Source organism: Canis lupus, chromosome 16, assembly GCF_048164855.1.
Source record: "Canis lupus baileyi chromosome 16, mCanLup2.hap1, whole genome shotgun sequence".
NCBI lineage: Eukaryota > Metazoa > Chordata > Mammalia > Carnivora > Canidae > Canis > Canis lupus.
The window spans coordinates 46543956-46563207 of NC_132853.1; the positions used below are offsets into that span (position 1 = coordinate 46543956).

Genomic DNA, 19252 nt, shown 5'->3' on the forward strand with positions numbered 1-19252 from the left:
AACACTACTGATCTGAAGCAAAATACAAAGTTCTACTTTAACATTCAACTGGAAACACCATTACAACTTTCGGCATCTCTGCCTTGGACAACAGAATTATCATCTAGGGTACAGTATGCCTCTTGACTGCATTTTGGTTTAGGTTAACCAAAGTCAACTTATAAAATCAGCTTTAAAAAAAATACATAAATATCCTAATAGCAACTACCAATACTGAGTACCCCAGTCAGATTTCTCAAGTATTCAAACACCACACGAACTAAGGCATATTTCATGGTTACAAGGATCAAGACAGTGACAATTCACCAATGAAACATTATTATATCTGCCTTTGTAACAGCTGATTTTGATAGTGAAATTAGGTGAAGTATAAACTCCAACCTACTATCATCATTTTATTAGAGTAGAAAGGAATTTTAGATCCAACCTCTCATGAATTTTTAAATAATGTATCTGAAAGAATTTAATAAACCAGAATTTACTGGTAGACATAAATTATACTTAATGTTATTAAGTATATTTATTATACACTTAATTCAGTGAAAACTAGTGGGAAATTAAGGCTCAATATAAAAAATTTTATTTCAGTTTTTCAGAAATACTGTACAATATTGTGGAATGGGCAAATCAATAAGCACAGTGCTCTTAAGGCCAATATCTGATTTTTATTCAAAGTGGGAAAAAGTGAATTACAAAGAATAAAAACAGTTTTACCTCATATATTACCTAGGACTTATAATATAACTATTCCCAATTGGGATGATGAGTTGACATTTTTAAAGGAATGAAACTAAGACATTTTTTGGTCTATGATACCTACCATGTAGGAAGGCAATGTTTTCAGTGTCCCTGGTTCAGGACGGTGTGTAAAGGGCCCTTCAAGCACTCCTCGCTTCAGCATGTGCAATAACAGTTTTGCATACAAGTTCCGGTTCTTCCGGCCCACTATTCCTGCACCTGTTCCTGAAGGCTCACACAGTTTCCTGATCCAAAGTGCACACCTCTGCCGTTCTAGAAATAGGTAAGAACTGTTAGAAACTTGATTTTTCAGAAAATAAACAGTAAAGATCTGTAAAACACCTGCTTTGGTCTAGAGCAGGACCTAGCAAACTTTGTCAAGTGCCAGACAGTGATCATTCTAGGCTTTGCAGGCTACCTGGTCTCCGACACAACTACTCAACTCTGCCACCCTAACATGAGAGCAGCCACACACCACATGTAATCAAATAGTCATCAGCATCTTCTAGTAAAACTTTACAGAAAAGGTTTGGCCCTGGGAGGCTATAGTTCACCAACCCCTGGTCTATAGTTTAACTTTTTCAGTTAACTAGTCATCAGGCAAGACAAATGCATAGAATTATTTTCTCAAAAATAAAACCTCTGGATCACTATTGAATAAATGTCTGAATAAAATTTTACTATAAAAACATCTCGGGATCCCTGGGTGGCGCAGTGGTTTAGCGCCTGCCTTTGGCCCAGGGCGCGATCCTGGAGACCCGGGATCGAATCCCACGTCAGGCTCCCGGTGCATGGAGCCTGCTTCTCCCTCTGCCTGTGTCTCTGCCTCTCTCTCTCTCTCTCTGTGACTATCATAAATAAATAAAAATTAAAAAAAAAATAAAAAATAAATAAAATAAAAAAAAAAATAAAAACATCTCTAAGATAATTTTAGCTGTGTTGAAAAATCTTTCTATAATTCTAACTACACAAAGCAAAGGAGAGATGAAATGCAATCTTATTTAAGCTTTTAAACTTAACCTAAAATTAGATCTCAAATGTTTTACTTATTAAAGCTGATAAATTTCAGATTTGTAGTTGATTAATTTAGGGTTTTCTTTTAGCCTCTCTAAAAATAATTGAGGGCTATTAACCTGTAATTTAGCAAAATAATTATCCCTCTAAAGACTACCTTAAAAATACAGCACAGTTTAATCCACATATAATGACCTATTGACTACTTTATCTGACCACAACACAGAATTCTAGGCCTCATGAAAACTATTTTGACATTAATCTTTTATCAATCTAACTCAATTTGAGGATTATATATCTAACATAAATCATAAGTCTGCTTTAATCTCTTAGTTTCTAAAGGTCATATTCATTTATTGTTTTACCTACAAAAATCGCTAGGACCGGATTTACCACTTTGCTCATACCAGATTTATCACTACAAGTACGAGGGCTAACCTTTAAAGAACTATTGTATTTTTAGCTTTGAAAATTATATAATCACAAAGCAAAGTTCATGAAATATTGGGTGTACTTTGAGAAAAAAATGTGAAACAGATAAAGATAAGAAAACACTTTTTCAAACCATGTATTTTCTATATGCCTTGCAACAAATCTATATAATACCCTAAGGGCCAGAATGTGGTACAATTTAGCTCATGAAAAGAATTCTTTACTTAAAATATTGAGGAGAGCCATTATTAGAAGTAGAATTCAGCTGTAAGAAGATATAAATTATTATCATTGTTCAGGCTCTTGACTGGAATGGGAGTTCTGGAGCATTCATTACAAATTAATGAATTAAACAAAAGGGCAGAATATATCAATACTGACAATGAGTCATGAACCAAAGATTACAATTAATCCGATTCTATGTACCTACATTCACTTTTAAAAGAAGATGAAATATGAGAATAGTTTTATTACAAATACATTTATAATGGAAGACTTTAATGCAAATTTGTCCTATCAGCAGATCTAAGACAAAAGATAAAGGCAGTGAGTATCAGAAGAGACCACAGTATAGATATCATTAAATAGAAATACAATTAATCAAATAATATACAAACAATACAAATCATGAATGAGCCACAGGATGTGAAATATGCATCTTTGAAGACTAGCAGAGGGAGAAAGAGGAGGTTACAGTCTGATGAGGCAAGAGAAGAGGGTAGGAAAAGAAGCTTGGAAGAAGACCATGCCAAGCCATCCTGCGAAAAAAGGCTGCAGCCCTGCAACAATGGGTGGCCACAAAATGCATAACTGATACACTATACCCTCTTCTCCCAGTGTAGCTCCCTGGAACAAATATCTAATATTGAGTTGCTGCCTTATTTTGAATACGGAGTTCACTTAGAGACCTTAGGGAAATAGGGAACTTGGACAAAACTTGGATAAAAGCCAGAGTTTCTTGCTCCTACTCCCCACTACCAAATCAGATTTACCTTCACACCCTACTACAGTTTAGAGAATCATCCTGGCCCCCTAAACTCACTCCAAGTATTCTCTGATGCCTTAAATTATCTGACAAGTCTTTGACTTGATACAAAGACCCTCATACCATAATTAGAGAAAACAGGCCAGGAATTGCAGACAAGATAGCAACAAAAACTCATTCACAATTGATTTCATTCAGTCAACCAATAAGCATATGAGAGCAATAGATATTTTTCTGCTTTGATAAATAAAATTGTCAGAAAAAAAGATAGACAGTAAGCTCCTTTAAGAGGAAGCATTTCAGGGAGAAAAAAGATGCAGGAAGAAACAGTTGTAGCTAACTCTAGAGATCCACAGGCTTTAAGCTCATGATGTCTGAAAATGGTATCATAGGAAGATCTTTCCACAGTTTACTAGGATATTATCACTAAATTTCTACCAACCGTTGAATAGCTCAAAGCAAACAATCCTACATCAGCTTAAGATAAAACTGATTAAAGAAATTTAGCTTTTTGGGATGCCTGGGTGGCTCAATCAGTTGAGCATCCAACTCCTAGTTTCAACTCAGGTCATGATCTCAGGATTGTGAGACTGAGCCTTGTGTCTGGTTGTGGGTTCAGTGGGAAGTCTTGAGATTCTCTCTTTCCCTCTCCCCCTCCCGCCACACACACACACACATACACACACACACACACACACCCATGCCCTTTCTCTCTAAAATAAATAAATCTTTAACTTAAATAAATTTAGCTTTCTTTTTCATTTTTTTTATTTAAAGATGTTATTTATTTATTCATGAGAGAGACAGAGAGAGGCAGAGACACAGGTAGAGAGAGAAGCAGGCTCCTCACAAGGAGCCCGATATGGGACTCGATTCCATGACCAGGATCATGCCCTGAACCTAAGGCAGATTCTCAACCACTGAGCCACTCAGGTGTCCCTTAGCTTTCTTTTCATTGTGATAGTTCATTGGTTTGAAAAAGTAATATAAAGAAAAAAATTATTCTTAAGAATCTAGTTTACAATCATAATCTTACCTGACCTATGGGATAATTTTAGAACAAAGGGCTTCATATCTACCACAAAGTGATCAAATTCTGCATCCAGCTTCTCCCATTTTTCTTCTTCACTTCCTATTTCCATAATTCAGCCTATAAAAGATTTAAAATTAAAATATTAAGATCTGTCTGCTGATAACTACACAACTCTAATGAAAGAGATCAAGAAAAACTCATTAGAGCTAAATAGTGTTAAATATCCCCAAACTAATCTATAGATACAATTCTAGTCAAAATTCCAGCAGTATTCTTTGTAGACATGTACAAGCTGGTTTTAAAATTTACATAAAAATGTAAAGGAACTAGAATAGCAAAAACAATTCTGAAAAAAGAAAAAAGTTACTGGAGAATTCAATTACCTGATCTTAAGATGTGCTATCAAGCTATGTAATCAAGACAATGTGGTATTGGTGAGAGGATAAGACACACAGACTCATGAAGCAGACTAGAGTTCAGAAATTGATGCAAGTATGGACAGCTGGTATTTGACAAAGGTGCAATTCATGGAGAAATGATAGGTTTTACAAAAAAGACACTGTAACAATTGGACATCCATATGGGAAATAAATAAATAAACGTCAACCTAAACCTTATAGTGTATGCAAAAATCAACTCAAAATAAATCATAGACGTAAGTATATCGAAAGATGAATGGATAAAGAAGATGTGGTCTATGTATACAATGGAATATTACTCAGCCATTAGAAACGACAAATACCCACCATTTGCTTCAACGTGGATGGAACTGGAGGGTATTATGCTGAGTGAAGTAAGTCAATCGGAGAAGGACAAACATTATATGTTCTCATTCATTAGGGGAATATAAATAATAGTGAAAGGGAATATAAGGGAAGGGAGAAGAAATGTGTGGGAAATATCAGAAAGGGAGACAGAACGTAAAGACTCCTAACTCTGGGAAACGAACTAGGGGTGGTGGAAGGGGAGGAGGACGGGGGGTGGGGGTGAATGGGTGACGGGCACTGAGGGGGGCATTTGACGGGATGAGAACTGGGTGTTATTCTGTATGTTGGCAAATTGAACACCAATAAAAAATAAATTTATTATAAAAAAATATATATATAATGTAAAACTATAATACACTTAGAAGAAAAGATAGGAGAGAATCTCTATGACCTTGAATTAGACAGGATTTCTCAGATATGACACCAAAAGTACTCCCCATAAAAGAAAAATTATTATATTGGACTTCACCAAAAAAAAAAAAAAAATGCTCTGCAAAGGACTCCATTAAGGGATTGAAAAGATAAGCCACAGACTGGGAGGAAATATTTGTAAGTCATATATCTCATAAAGGATTTATATCAAGAACCTATAAAGAACTCTCAAAATTCAACCATAAGAAAACAACCCCAAAAAAACACATAGCCAAAAAAAAGTCCCTTTGCCAAAGAAAATACAAATAACAACTAAACACATGAAAAGATGCTCAATGTCATTAATCATTAGAGAACTGCAAATTACAATCACAAGATCTCAGCACACACCTATTAGGACAGCTAAAATTAAAAATACCAAATAAACAATACCAAATGCTGATGAGAACACAGAACCACAGAACTCCCATGAACTGCTGGCAGGAATGCAAAATGGCGCAGCCACCTTGAAAAACAATTAAGCAGTTTCTTCCACAGTCCAACATACCCTTATTACATGATCCAGAAATCCCACTCTTAGGTATTTACTCTAGTGAAACAAAGTCTATAATCATGCAAAAAAGACCTGAATTTAAGACCCGTAGCCGCTTTTTTCTTGGTTAATCACCAAACACAGGAAACAATACAAATGTCCCTCACCTGGGGAACAGATAAACAAAGTCTGGTGTATGCACACAATGAAGGAGTACTCTGCAAGAGAAAACAATGAACTGACATACGTGGCAGGGATAAACTCTAAAGGTATTTCGCTGAGTTGTGGAAACCATTCTCAAAGGGCTATACTGTACAAATCCATTTGTATGACATTCTAGAAAAGGCAAACAGTATGAGTACAGAGAACAGATCAGTGGTCCACAGGGGTCGGCAGGTGGGGGAAGAATCTGAACACAAAGCAGAGGCATGGGGAAAGCAGCTGAGGTGCTGGAAATTATTCTCTATACTGTTTTTATAGCAGGTTATAAGACCCTATTCTATGTATGTGTAAAAGTTCATCAAATTGTATACCAAAAAGTGATTTTTTAACTGTATGTAAATCCAAAATTTTTAATTCCCCTCAAAAAACTAAAAAGATTAGTCCTTGCATTTCTTCGTAATTAGCAAGAAACACACTACCTATAAGAAAGTGAATCCCCAAAATCAGTAGGTTTTGACAAAATTCCTTAAGTTAAAAATATCCACACTCAACATGTTCCCTTAAATTAAGAAAGGTCTTGGAAGGGATATGGACTACCTCTACACTACGCATAGTCCCCAATTTGTCATTTATTTATTTACAAATTACAGGTTGGAAAAAAATTTGTCCTGCCTCATAAGCTGTCTCCACAGACTGCGCTACCCCTGCTAAACCAGCTTCTAATACTGATCACAGTGTCCTCCCTCTTACTACCAACAATCTCCTTCTAGAAAGGTCTTTCTACCTGTCTCTGCAAGTAAACCATAGTTCTTGCCAGTCGCCATGACTTCCCTCCCAGTTGCTAGACGTGAACCCATTCCCTCTCAGAAACATGGTACCCACTCTCTGGGGTCTTTCACCCTCCCCTTGGCCTCGGGCCAGGAAGAAAACCAGTGACTGCAACCCATCCTGCCACTTCCCAGCTACTGCTCTTCCAACCTCAACCCAGAACTCTTGTCTTAGGAGGCCCTCAACATCTGACCAGACCTCATTCTCCCCATTCCCATCACCGTTACCTTCCCAAATCCCTTTTATCTGATCATAGCCTTTATCCTCTTAAACTCTCTCTCATCCTCCGCTTCTCTCAGCAAGCCTGAACTCCTCCAATGCCCTCCTTCACCCCTTCACTAAGGGTCTGCTGGAGAAAAATGGCATTGCCTGTAGTCAGCTTCCCACCTTATCCGAATCCTCGGATGTCTTTCACTATTTCCTCCTCCAAGATGAGCTTTTGAGCTTTTATCAGACATCTTAGAGCCCCTCAAACTGCTCCTGCCTTCCCTCACTCTCAATTTTAAAAAATCTTACCCCAGGAATCCCTGGGTGGCTAGGCAGGTTCACGTCTGCCTTTGGCCCAGGGTGCGGTCCTGGGGTCCCAGGATCAAGTCCCGCGTCAGGCTCCTGGCGTGGAGCCTGCTTCTCCCTCTGCCTGTGTCTCTGCCTCTCTCTCTATGTCTATCATAAATAAATAAAAATAAATCTTTAAAAAAAAAAACTTACCCCCTCTTCATGGGAAAAATAAGAGTCAAGTGGTGACACCTCAAAATGCCCTTCCCTACACCTCTGAACTTTCCTCTAAGAGAATAGAACACCTCCTTGCCTCCTTTGCTTCGGTATCCTTTTTTTTTTTTTTTTTTTTAAGATTTTATTTATTTAAGTTAAGAGACTTCAGGATCGCGCCCTGGGCCAAAGGCAGGCGCTAAACAGCTGAGCCACCCAGGGACCCCCTGCTTCTGTATCCTAAGCGCTAACTCTCCTCTCTAGTGCCATTATTTCTATCACCTATCAGTTACCTCCTCACAGGTTCACACTTTCCATCCCCTCTGCATCCAGCCCCTCCACAGGTTCCATCCTCTAATTCCCCTCAAGCCAGTAAGTCAATAAGTACTCAGAAATGTCTCCAAACCTGCCTGTGTCCTCTTCTTGCTGCCCCTGTGTCAGAGAGAGCCCTTCCCACTACTCCCCAGCCCTCCTGAAACAGCCAGCCTCCCCTCTGTCTGCTTTTCCTACTCCAGCCACTGGTACCAGAGTAAGTTCCCTAAGTGCAAAGCTAAGTATATCCCTCTCTAAACAAAAATCTCTCTTGACTACCTACTATAAGATACTATTTAAAGCCAAAGTTAGGCCTACAAGTGAACCCATCTCTCACCTCTCCCTACATCCATGCTGCCCAACATGTCCACCTGCCAAGGGCCACTTCCCAGCCAATGACCTCCGTGCCATTCTTGCCACACTCCAAGCCTTTACACAACCCCACATCCTCTCCTCAAGCAGTTCCCTCTGCCTACAGTCAGGTAAATACAACTTAAACAGCACTTCAGAGAAAAGCCTGCCCAGTTTGGTCAAGACTCTTAAGTTCCATTCTCAGTGTGCACTGCTCACATCTGTGGGGCAGCATTCACTATGCTATTATTCTTTGTACATATCTAGGTATTATTTACATGCCTTCCACCATCTGTGAGATGTTCCTAGAAGGCAGGGCCCATGACTCACACATCTTAGACATATCTGGTACTTTACGTGGCACGTTATTAGAAGCTAAAGAACTCATACAAAGAACAAATGCTAACAAAAGGGGAAAATGTCCCACTTTAACAAGACTAATAATGTTGAGAAGATTCTAAGTACCAAACAGATCTTCAAGAATAGAAATATTATATGGCCTTAATTCGATTTACCAAAACGGGCCATCCTACCTTCTGCATCACAATAGAAGAAACATATTGTCAAATTTAAGACTTGATTAAAGTAAATGTTATTTAGGGCAGCCCGGGTGGCTCAGCGGTTTAGCGCCGCCTTCAGCCCAGGGCGTGATCCTGGAGACCCAGGATTGAGTACCACGTCGAGCTCCCTGCATGGAGCCTGCTTACTCCCTCTGCCTCTCTCTCTCTCTCCCTGTGTCTCTCATGAATAAATAAATAAAATCTTACAAAAAAAGTAAATGTTATTTAAATACATTTTCTGATTGGTTAGTTGGCTTGGGGGTGTTTGGTTGGTTGTTTTGCCTTCCTACAATAACTAACTGCATTCCTATATAATTACACCTGTTATGTACTTGGTAACAGAAGACTATGATACCACTACAGGATATTAGATCATAAAGCTGAAAAGCAACTATTCAAATGGATGAACAGACAACTGGAAACTCCCAAACTCAGAATTTTAAGCACAGCTCTAGCCTAGGAGTATATTCCCAGGCTTAAACAGCGCATCCTGCCCATCTATTCATTCACCTAAGAGCATCAATAGATAAAGCTAAAGCAAAAAGATTTCTAATGATCACTAATTCACAATAAATCCCTTGACACACGCAAGAAAGGTTAACATTTAATGTTAGAGAAAAATAAAACTCAATAAAGACTCCCCCAAAGTCATGAAATTAAGCACAAAGCTCAGATTAAAATTCTGAAATCCCATGCTCTCAGATCCATTATACCCGACCTCTTGGCTATTTACATATACGTCAGCAATATCTCCAATAAAGACATACTTTGAAAAGTAGAAAGGCAATTGGAATTGCTATCAGAACTTACAATACTAGAGTACAGTTTTTTAAAACACAATAAAGGGTCTATGTGACATTGGGTAAATGCTAAAAATCTGCATCTCTTTATCCCTTATTTATTCTCCAAAAAAATTAAGAAATGCAAAAAGGGAAAAAATTAAGGTACCATTTCAAACCTTCAAAGAATTCTTGCTACACAAATTACATCTTATAAACAAACTGTATCTACTAAGTTCCAACTAATCAAAAAGTTTTAGGACTACCTAAAGCTGTATGTTTGCCTTAGGCATGTGCCTATACTAGTCACATAAATTACTTCACAAGCAAAAAGAGAAGTCAACTGGGTGACTCTTGCTTATAATCTAGATTTGATCATGTCTTTCATTTAACTCACTGGCATTATCTTTAAAAACAAAACAAAACAAAACAAAACAAAACAAAACTGGGCAGCCCGGGTGGCTCAGCGGTTTAGCGCCGCCTTCAGCCCAGGGTGTGATCCTGGAGAACCAGGATGGAGTCCCACATCAGGCTCCCTGCATGGAGCCTAGGTCTCCCTCTGCCTGTGTCTCTGCTTCTCTGTGTGTGTGTGTGTGTGTCTCATGAATAAATAGAAAAAAAAACTAATTATACGTGGACACCTATCAAATGGGCTTAAACCTCCTCAAAGTGCTGAGTTGCCCTAGGAGTCAGCAAAGTAGAAGCAAGCCTCAATGATCATAAGGCCTTGGAAGAAAAGCAGCCACGCTGCATAACGAAGGATACGCATCTCTCACGCCCTCTGTCCAACACGATAAACATATTCCTGAAAGCTGCAAAAAAAATAATAAATCAATTTTGTAGGAGTCATTCCAGAACACTTGAAATACGTCCCCTCGGTAAATCAGCAAGTTTTGCAGGTGCACGCGATGTTCGGATGGTCAGCAGAGGGAGTGACTGGGGCTTGCTTTCCCTGATGGTGCCAGGAGCGTGCTGTGCGCTTTACAAACGTGTCCCGGGCGTCATCATCACCCTGGGAGGACGGGCACTGTTTCATGCCCATTTCCCAGAGGGGGAAGCCGAGGCTCAGCGGGGTTAAGGAGCTGCTGCTGCCCCGGGAGTCGGCCCCACGCAAAGTGGCAGCTGGGCCTCGATACTGCGCGCTCCGGGCTGCGGCCGCACCAGTGCGCAGATGCTCCTGCCATTCCGCTCGCCTCTTCTACCTTATCTTTACGCCCATCTCTAAAGAACAAAGGGTAAGACAGCCACGGAGGAGGAGGATGAAAGCTGTGGGTCTGGACTTGCGTGGTCGGTTCCTGGAGCGTGGGGCTCGGAGCACGCCGGGCCAGGCCTTCCCGAGCGCGGGGCGCCCAGCCCGCCCTGGGAGGAGCTGAGCTGCCCAGCGGGAGCGGGAGCGGGAAGCAGGGGAGCGGGAGGCAGGGGAGCGGGGGGTGGGGGCCTGCGAGCCCCGGAGGCCGCGGCCGCCTCCCTGCCCCCGCGGCCGGACCCCGGGACCCCGTCCTGGGGACCAGCTCCAGCCGCTTGGAAAACTTTGCATGGAACTTTCCCAGCCTGGATTTCCCTCGGCAAGTGGAAGCGGGGCCGCCGGCTCGCAGCCCGCCCCCTCCCCCGCCTCCATCCCCATCCCCGAGCCGCGCGCGCGCCCCACAGGCCTGGCGAACGGGCGCGGGGCCTGCGAGGCGACGCCCCTCCTCGAACGGGCCCCCGGCCCCCCGCGCAAAATTCCACTCGAGAACCCGGGGGGGCAGGGGCGGGGCAGGGGAATTCGGGAAACCGAGAACCTGACGCCCCTACATGCAAGCTTTCGGGTCGGCCGCCTCCGCCGCCGCCGCCGCCGCCGCCGCCGCCGAGAAACGGTTTCAAATCCTTGCGGGCCGCCGCCGCCGCCCAGGCAGCCCGGGGGCGGGGACTTCCGCGCTCGCATTCCCCGCCCCCTTTTCCCACCCCTCCGGTCGCGGCCGGCGCGCGCGGCGCCGTTGCCAGGGCGACGCTCCCGGCCCTCCGGAGGCGGGACTTCCGTCCCCGTGTCCTCGCGCTGCCGGTCGCGGGGAGCGTTGCCATGGCGACGCTCCGGGTCGTCGCGCCGCCTTCCCGGACGGCGGGGCTGCCTGACGACGGTACGTGGGCGGGTCCCAGGCGGAGGTTCCCAGGGCAACCGGAGCGCGGGGTGCGCGCTGCTGCCTTGGGGCGTCTCGCTGGTGACCGCGTTAGGGGTCGTGGAGGAGAAACAGGTGCAGGGTAAGGAAGACGGGATCGCTGGAGGGTGTCACAAGAAGGGGTGCGCCTTTGGACAGACGTCGTCGAGTCTGCAGAAGTGAGAATTTACTGCCTGGTAGCTCAACACCCAGAGGTGACTGAGGTCGGATTAAACAGGAAGCATGCACATTAGTTTGCTTTTTTCTTTTTTCCTTTTCTTTCCTTTTTTTTTTTTTTTTTTTTTGCATTCAGAACTATCCGAGGTTTGGAGACACTGGACCCCCCAAATTCTGTCTGAAGATGCTGAAATAAAATAAAAGGTTTTGTGTTTGCCAATTCTGTGTTAGAATAGCAAGATCAAAAAAAAAAAAAAACATAATAGCAAGATCAAGTGGAAAACGTAATTTTGCTACTCCCAGGAAGTCTCAACCACCCCAATGGCAGTCCCCGTGTCTGCGTTGCTCTGTTGTGGCTTTCTTTGGTCTTCTATTCCATTTCTGGAAAAGCTCTGAAGTATATTTATTTAAATGGAAGGCAGAAACAACATTTAAATTGTAAAAACACTGACTTAAATGAAATTCCGTTTACCACTGCTTTTCATCTAATTTCACAACAGGAATCCTTCTGCAGTATCTCTGCGATACACTCAGCGTGATGCCAAATCTAACATAAGCACAGCTTGACGCAGCTTTTCAGTTTTCCATAAAGAAAATAGAAGATTCATTCGTTTGTAACTAGTTACTTTCAAGCTTCCAAAGGGAAGTGTATTCTCTCCAAGGTGCTTTTTCAAACCCACCCCACCGGAAATAAGCACCAACAGTTCTTCATTGTTTCCATGACAAATTATGAAGGCTAAAAGAAGGTAATGAGATGAAACGCTCTTAGAAATTAGCCTTCCAAAGCATATTTGAGTATGTTTATAGCTAAAGAATGATCATTAATCCGGATCATTTGCACTAAGATTCAGGGATGCAAAACCCATGCAAGCAATTAATTGCAGGAATTTGACCCCTCAGTGAAGATCTTCAAAATATATAACCACATTAAATGGAGAACATGAAATGAATTTTCAACATTTGATGTCTAAGTAAGCATAAGCAAAAAAAAAAAAGTGGAAGATGAAAAAAAGATCAAGGGAAAAAATATAGCAGTCAGGTTCATCTGAGAAGAAATAACTGCAGAGATGGTTACAAATAAAAAATAAGTAAAAAACTTAAGAAAGTAAACTTCTTAAACTATTTTCTCTAAATGAGTATTAAGAGTATTAAGTATTAAGTAGAGTATTAAGTAGAGTACTAATTAATTACTCAAGTAAGAAGATACGAAAATCTCCCTTTCCACTTTTAAAAACTGGAAGACTGTCATTTTTTTCATTTAAAAAAGTTTATACAGGGGATCCCTGGGTGGCTCAGCGGTTTAGTGCCTGCCTTTGACCCAGGGTGTGATCCTGGAGTCCTGGGATCGAGTTCCATGTCGGGCTCCTTGTGTGGAGCCTGCTTCTCCCTCTGCCTGTGTCTCTGCCTCTCTCTCTTTCTCTCTCTCTCTCTCTCGCTCTCTCTCTCTCTCATGAATAAATAAATAAAATCTTTAAAAAAATAAAAAAATAAAAATAAAAAAGTTTATACAGGGGCACCTGGATGGCTCAGTGGGTGAGCATCTATCTGCCTTTGGCTCAGGTCATGATCCCTGGGTCCTGGGATGAAGTCCTGCACCGGGCTCCCCACAGGGAGCCTGTTTCCCCCTCTGCCTATGTCTCTGTCCTGTGTGTCTCTCATGAATAATTAAAATATTTTTTAATAAATAAAAATAAAAAGTATAGACAGTTGACCCTTGAACAAAATGGGTTGGAATTGTATGAGTCCACTTATACACCAATTCTTTTCCATAAATCAGTAGTATAGTCCTGTTATTTTCTTTCCCCTTCCTTGACCTTTTTTTTTTTTTTTTCAGATAAGGGGGGGGTGGTTAAAGTCTTTTTTTTTTAAGATTTTATTTTTTATTTATTCATGAGAGACACAGAGTGACAGAGAGAGAGAGAGGCAGAGACACAGGCAGAGGGAGAAGCAGGCCCCATGCAGGGAGCCCGATGTGGGACTCAATCCCGGGTCTCCAGGATCACACCCCGGCCTGCAGGTGGCACTAAACCGCTGCGCCACCAGGGCTGCCCTTCTTTCCCCTTCCTTATGATTTTCTTTTCTCTGGCTTACTTTATTGTAAGAATACAGTATATGACAGTATAACATACAAAATATGTGTTAATCGACTCTTGTCAGTGAGGCTTCCAGCCAACAGTTGGCCATTAGTAAAGTTTTGGGAGAGTCAAAAATCATACATACAATCAACTGTTCAGGGGTTCAGCCACCCTAATCCCCATGTTGTTCAAGGGCCAAATGTACGTAAACATACATACATATATTTACGCAAAAAAAATATTGTTATGCGGGGAGGTTTTAATTGTTATTTATGTTATAAATATGTAGCTGGGATACCAGTTTGAGACTGAGCTGTGTTCACTTTAGGATTCAAGCCTATACATCATGTTGAGAGGTCTGGTGGAAAATGTAAAGAATCTCCTTACATGAGAACCAAGGAACCCCTAGGAAATAACTCATCCTACAAAATGATGAGCAGATCTGGTTCAATGATGATACAAACATTGAAGGGGAAGGTAGTTCTCCATAAAGCATAGTGCTAGCCATAGAATGGCTTCCAGTTCTCCTCCTCTTATAAAAAAAAAAAAAAAATGATTCCTAATCTTTAGAAGTAAGGAATGTCCAAAAATCTTAAAAACTTATAACCCTCCTCCCTTACTCCTCCACCGTCAAATGCTCACATGCCCCAAAATGTGCATACCAATCAAAGGGTTTCCAAAATTTCTGAAGCTCATCCATACAGCTTAGGTTAAGAACGCCTGTGTTTGGATTTTATACCCATTTAAACATTGAGAACAGAAGCCATAACTGGCATTTGTGAACATAGTTTCTCAAGGTAGCAAGTAGTACAGACAACATTGCCCCTAGCAGTGGGCGCCAACAACATCAGAGCAGGCCTCAATGAAAAGTAGCAGCAGCAGGGATGCTTTCATCAAGCATCAGAGATAAGAAGTGAGAATAACAGCATCCTCACAGCTACACACACTAAGAGAAAAATAAATGCTGCACAGCGTATGGTAGTTTAGTAGGATACAGAGCACATGTGAGACCCACCCTGGAGACCTCATTAATATTCAGGAAGAAGTGGCCGGAATCAGAGTCCATTCAGGGACCTCAAGGGTAAAGCCAGATAAATACTCTTTTGTGACTGTTGTAGTAATAGGCCCAAGTTTATATGGCCTGAAAAACACAGTTTCACATAAACTTTTTATGGCTAAACACCTATGGCAACCAATTAAGAAACAGGACTTTTGTGTCTAGTTACCTTATCAAGCATAATAATTTTTCAGCTCAAAATAGATTTATTGAATGCTACTAGGTACCACTGAACCTTTAGTATGTATCTTCAAGGAATGTTTCCTCTACCAGGAATGTTCTAACACTTTGCTCTTAAATGTCGCTTAGTGAGGCCTTCATTGATTCTTAAACCACCCTTTATTCTCTTTCAAAACCCCTGTACCTTTCGTCCATTGCATTTATCAAAATTTATTATCAATTATTAACTAATATTAATAATCTTTTTCAAATGTTTGTAGGCTCCGTAAGGACAGAGACCATATATGCCATGTTTACCACAGTAGACCCAGCACCTTGCAGAGTACCTACCACTTAGAGATGATCCATAAATGTTTATTGAATCAAAGAATGAAGACAGATTGGTCTTTTGTGCTTTTCTCCGCACCTGTGGTAGAATAGGACCACCCTTAACTTCCTACTTTACAAAGCTTCCATTCAAAAGACCTAGGAGACTAACTTGTCTGGATTCACATTTTCTTTCTGGGAGAGTGCATCTGATTAGTCTGATTTGAATCCAGTGAAAGCACACTTAATCAGATCGGGTATGGTCAGGAGATTGGGCATCCCACTATATAAACATGACTTTATTAGCTCAATTTTGTGCTAAAGGACAAGGATTGGGATTCCTTTCTCAGAGAAGAAGGCTGAGGAGTTAGCACAAATGGTTCCAACTACATCAAAGCCTCAGGAGTTGTTGGGAACAAAGATGAGTTTCTGCCCTCCGAAAATTTAAAATATAGTACAGATGATAAGACAAACACCAGATTAAAAAAAAAAAAAAAAAACAGATAACTACATTTGGAGTCAGATTATGTCACCTGCTTTAAAAGGTATATCAATAATATATTATGGGAAGAGAAGGAAGATAAAGCAAACACTATATAGTGATTATAAAGTCAGGAAATGAAAGTATATACTCAATCTTGTTTTATCTTTGCCTTTAAAAAGGTATTGAAATTGAAACATTACTCCCATTGAAAATATTGTTTCAAAAAATATATATTGTTTCCTATCAGCTACAAACAACTTAAATGAAAGATGTTTCAAAACCAAGTAACATTTTACCTCAATTTTTAAAAATCCAATGGTAATACAGTTGATAATAGAGTATGAACATGATAGTAAAAACATGACATTCTGCAAAATACAAATTGTTTTTATTTCTTGTGTGGGAAGTTGATTATGCTATAATTCTCACGCCGCAAGCAATCTGTTTCTTTTCAAAATATAAACTTAAACTGAGAAATTAGCCTAGATAATACTGAACTATGTGAATTCAATTATTCCCTACATAAAACATGGGGAAATGTGACCTATTGCTAATTAGAAAGATAATAATTATTCATACCTAGTTTGAACTGGGCCTAGATTTTGTTGTATTAAATCTGATGAACTCTATATTTTAAACTCTGGCTCTTAAAATCATAGTAACTGAAGCACAGACCGAGAGGTTACCTTTATTTTGTGGAAGCCACTGTCATTTGAGTTTCCTGTTTTATAAAGTCAAATGTAAACCTGATTACAGTAACTTACATCTCTTAACTTTAAGCTATAGACACATAAAATTTACATATTTCCTAAAGGCATTCTTTTGATACCTTAATTGCCCTAAAGATCCATACCGAAAGTTTAAGTCTGTACTAATAAATACCAGCAGTGAGTTACAAAATATCATTATTCCATCTCACATACTTGCCAGAAACACAAAGAAGGAAAACAACTGGTAAGAATATGAATCAAGTGTGGACAGTGATTCTCTAGGTGAAGCAATTAAAGCCCTGGTGGCTCAGCAGTTTGACACTGCCTTCAGCCCAGGATGTGATCCTGGAGTCCTGGGATGGGGTCCTGCGTCAGGCTCCCTGCATGGAACCTGCTTCTTCCTCTGCCTGTGCCTCTGCTTCTCCCTCTGTGTCTCTCATGAATAAATAAATAAAATCTTAAAATAAACAAAAAAAAGTTAAGGCTTTTGATCAGGACTGTCAAATTGCTTTCTAGAAGTGTTTTGCAAATTTGCAATCCCACCCAATCATCCCTGAGGGTGGCTGTCTCACATTAACAATTTTTCTAATCTGTGCTAACTGTAAATAAAAACAGTCATCTTTAATTTGCATTTTCACTATTAGAAACATTGAAATATTTTTAAATCTCTATTCATTTTTTTCCTTTTATTCATTTGCAAAAAAAGCTCTTTAGCCCTTTGTCCATTTTTCTAGACTTTGACACGTATACCTAACTTCCATATTTTGATTTCTCGCTTTGAAACCAGCAATGGCTGTGTACATAGTACTTAGCATGGGCTGATATTCTAACTAATCAAATTTTAGTTGATTCACCATTTCGCATTATCAAGATACTCTGTATCATTAGAATGAAATAAATGAATGACTCTCTTCTATCTAAATGGAAAGCAATTCGTAAATACCTAGAATGATTACTATTATGTAAACACATTAGAGGTAGATATCAAAATAATCCTGCAGCCACTAAATTCCTTAAATTGGATAGGAAATGATTCAGAACTTCCTATTTACAGGTCACAAAATATAAATTGTAAGACAAAAACAGATGCAGCATGTAGAGAGCAGAAACAGAATTATGAGGCATGTTTTCCTTTCTTCACTACTAAAAAAGAGAACAAGAAAAAGTTACTACCTGTAACACGATGATGCTGGATTCCATCCTTCTGCCGGAACTAAGCTGCGCTCACCATTCTATCCCTACCCCTGTGACTTACTCTATCCTGCCCTCTGGGGCAATCCCTACTGGAGCTACCAAAAGAAACTGGCCCTTCTCCCTTCACTAATATGCATACTGCCCTAGCCAGTGTGCAAACTGGCAACCACCTACCGGGGCATTTCACAGCCTCCCTATACAGACATCTCTCCTCTAATGCTTCAGCACTTCTCCCTTGGCTGTGAAATTCTAACTTTAGATTGCAATCATTTCCACAAAGCCACTGGGGAAACTCATAGCTAAATTAGCAGCATAAGAATGGTAGAAAAGACAAGATTCTGAAGTTTGGATAACTGTCACTAGCTTTGTGACTCAGGTAAATGAAGTGACATGAGCTTTATTTTCTTTACCTTCCCTGTGGCATAACTGGGAAAATGAAATTAATAAACGTGAGATATATGGAAAATTGCCCAATGCTTGACACGAGGAAACTTGAATATCTTTTTCATTCCCAACAGTTTTGCAAGCAATTTTAAAAGTAATAGATGCCACCAGGAGGCAGCATTCGTCCACAAAGAACTGTTTATCTAACACACCCACACATTCACGTACGTACTCACACACACGCTCATGTCGACCCATACATCACACATTCACACACATACACACACATTCATGCACACACAGACATCACACGTTCACATACACATACATCACACATTTACACATGCACACTCACATGCTCTCAAACACACACTCACATACACACACTCCCACTTGGATAAACTTGCTCACACATGTGCACACCAACCACACACACACACACACATTCATGTATATGCATACATCTCACATTCACACACATCCTTGCACACATCCCAGATGACTTTCTTTTCTTTCTCTACTTCTGTGTCTTTTTAATCTTTCACTTAGGGATTAAAGTGAGGAATGGGGATCCCTGGGTGGTGCAGCGGTTTGGCGCCTGCCTTTTGCCCAGGGCGCGATCCTGGAGACCTGGGATCGAATCCCACATCGGGCTCCCAGTGCATGGAGCCTGCTTCTCCCTCTCCCTATGTCTCTGCCTCTCTCTCTCTCTGTGACTATCATAAATAAATAAATAAATAAATAAATAAATAAATAAATAAATAAAATTTAAAAAAAAATAAAGTGAGGAATGATCCTCAGGGTAGATGGGAAATTTCACTGATGAATATTTGTTATTGAGTTTGGGGCCTCAGAAATGAGACCTTATATATTGAAAGACTGTTCAATATCTTAGAAATGAGAGAATTCATTTTTGATACTCTAAACGTCTTAGAGATATATAGGACAACATGAGAGAAAAGCTAAAACATGGACAC

The 19252-nt window shown here is 40.4% G+C and overlaps 1 protein-coding gene across 10 annotated transcripts in view; it reads right to left on the reverse strand.

The window, feature by feature from the left end:
• CEP112 (centrosomal protein 112) overlaps nucleotides 1–11488 on the reverse strand; it is a 400571-nt gene extending 389083 nt beyond the window's left edge. For all 10 annotated transcript variants that reach the window (XR_012009149.1, XR_012009150.1, XM_072781073.1 and 7 more), the window contains exons 1-3: nucleotides 11368–11488; nucleotides 4206–4319; nucleotides 821–1011 (exon numbers count right to left, since the gene is read on the reverse strand). Coding sequence is in view for 8 of the 10 variants with exons in the window: in XM_072781073.1 (XP_072637174.1) it covers nucleotides 821–1011; nucleotides 4206–4311 (297 nt within the window). In the remaining 2 variants the exon portion in view is untranslated. The remainder of the gene's footprint in view (nucleotides 1–820; nucleotides 1012–4205; nucleotides 4320–11367) is intronic.
• Between the last annotated feature and the right edge of the window lie 7764 nt (nucleotides 11489–19252).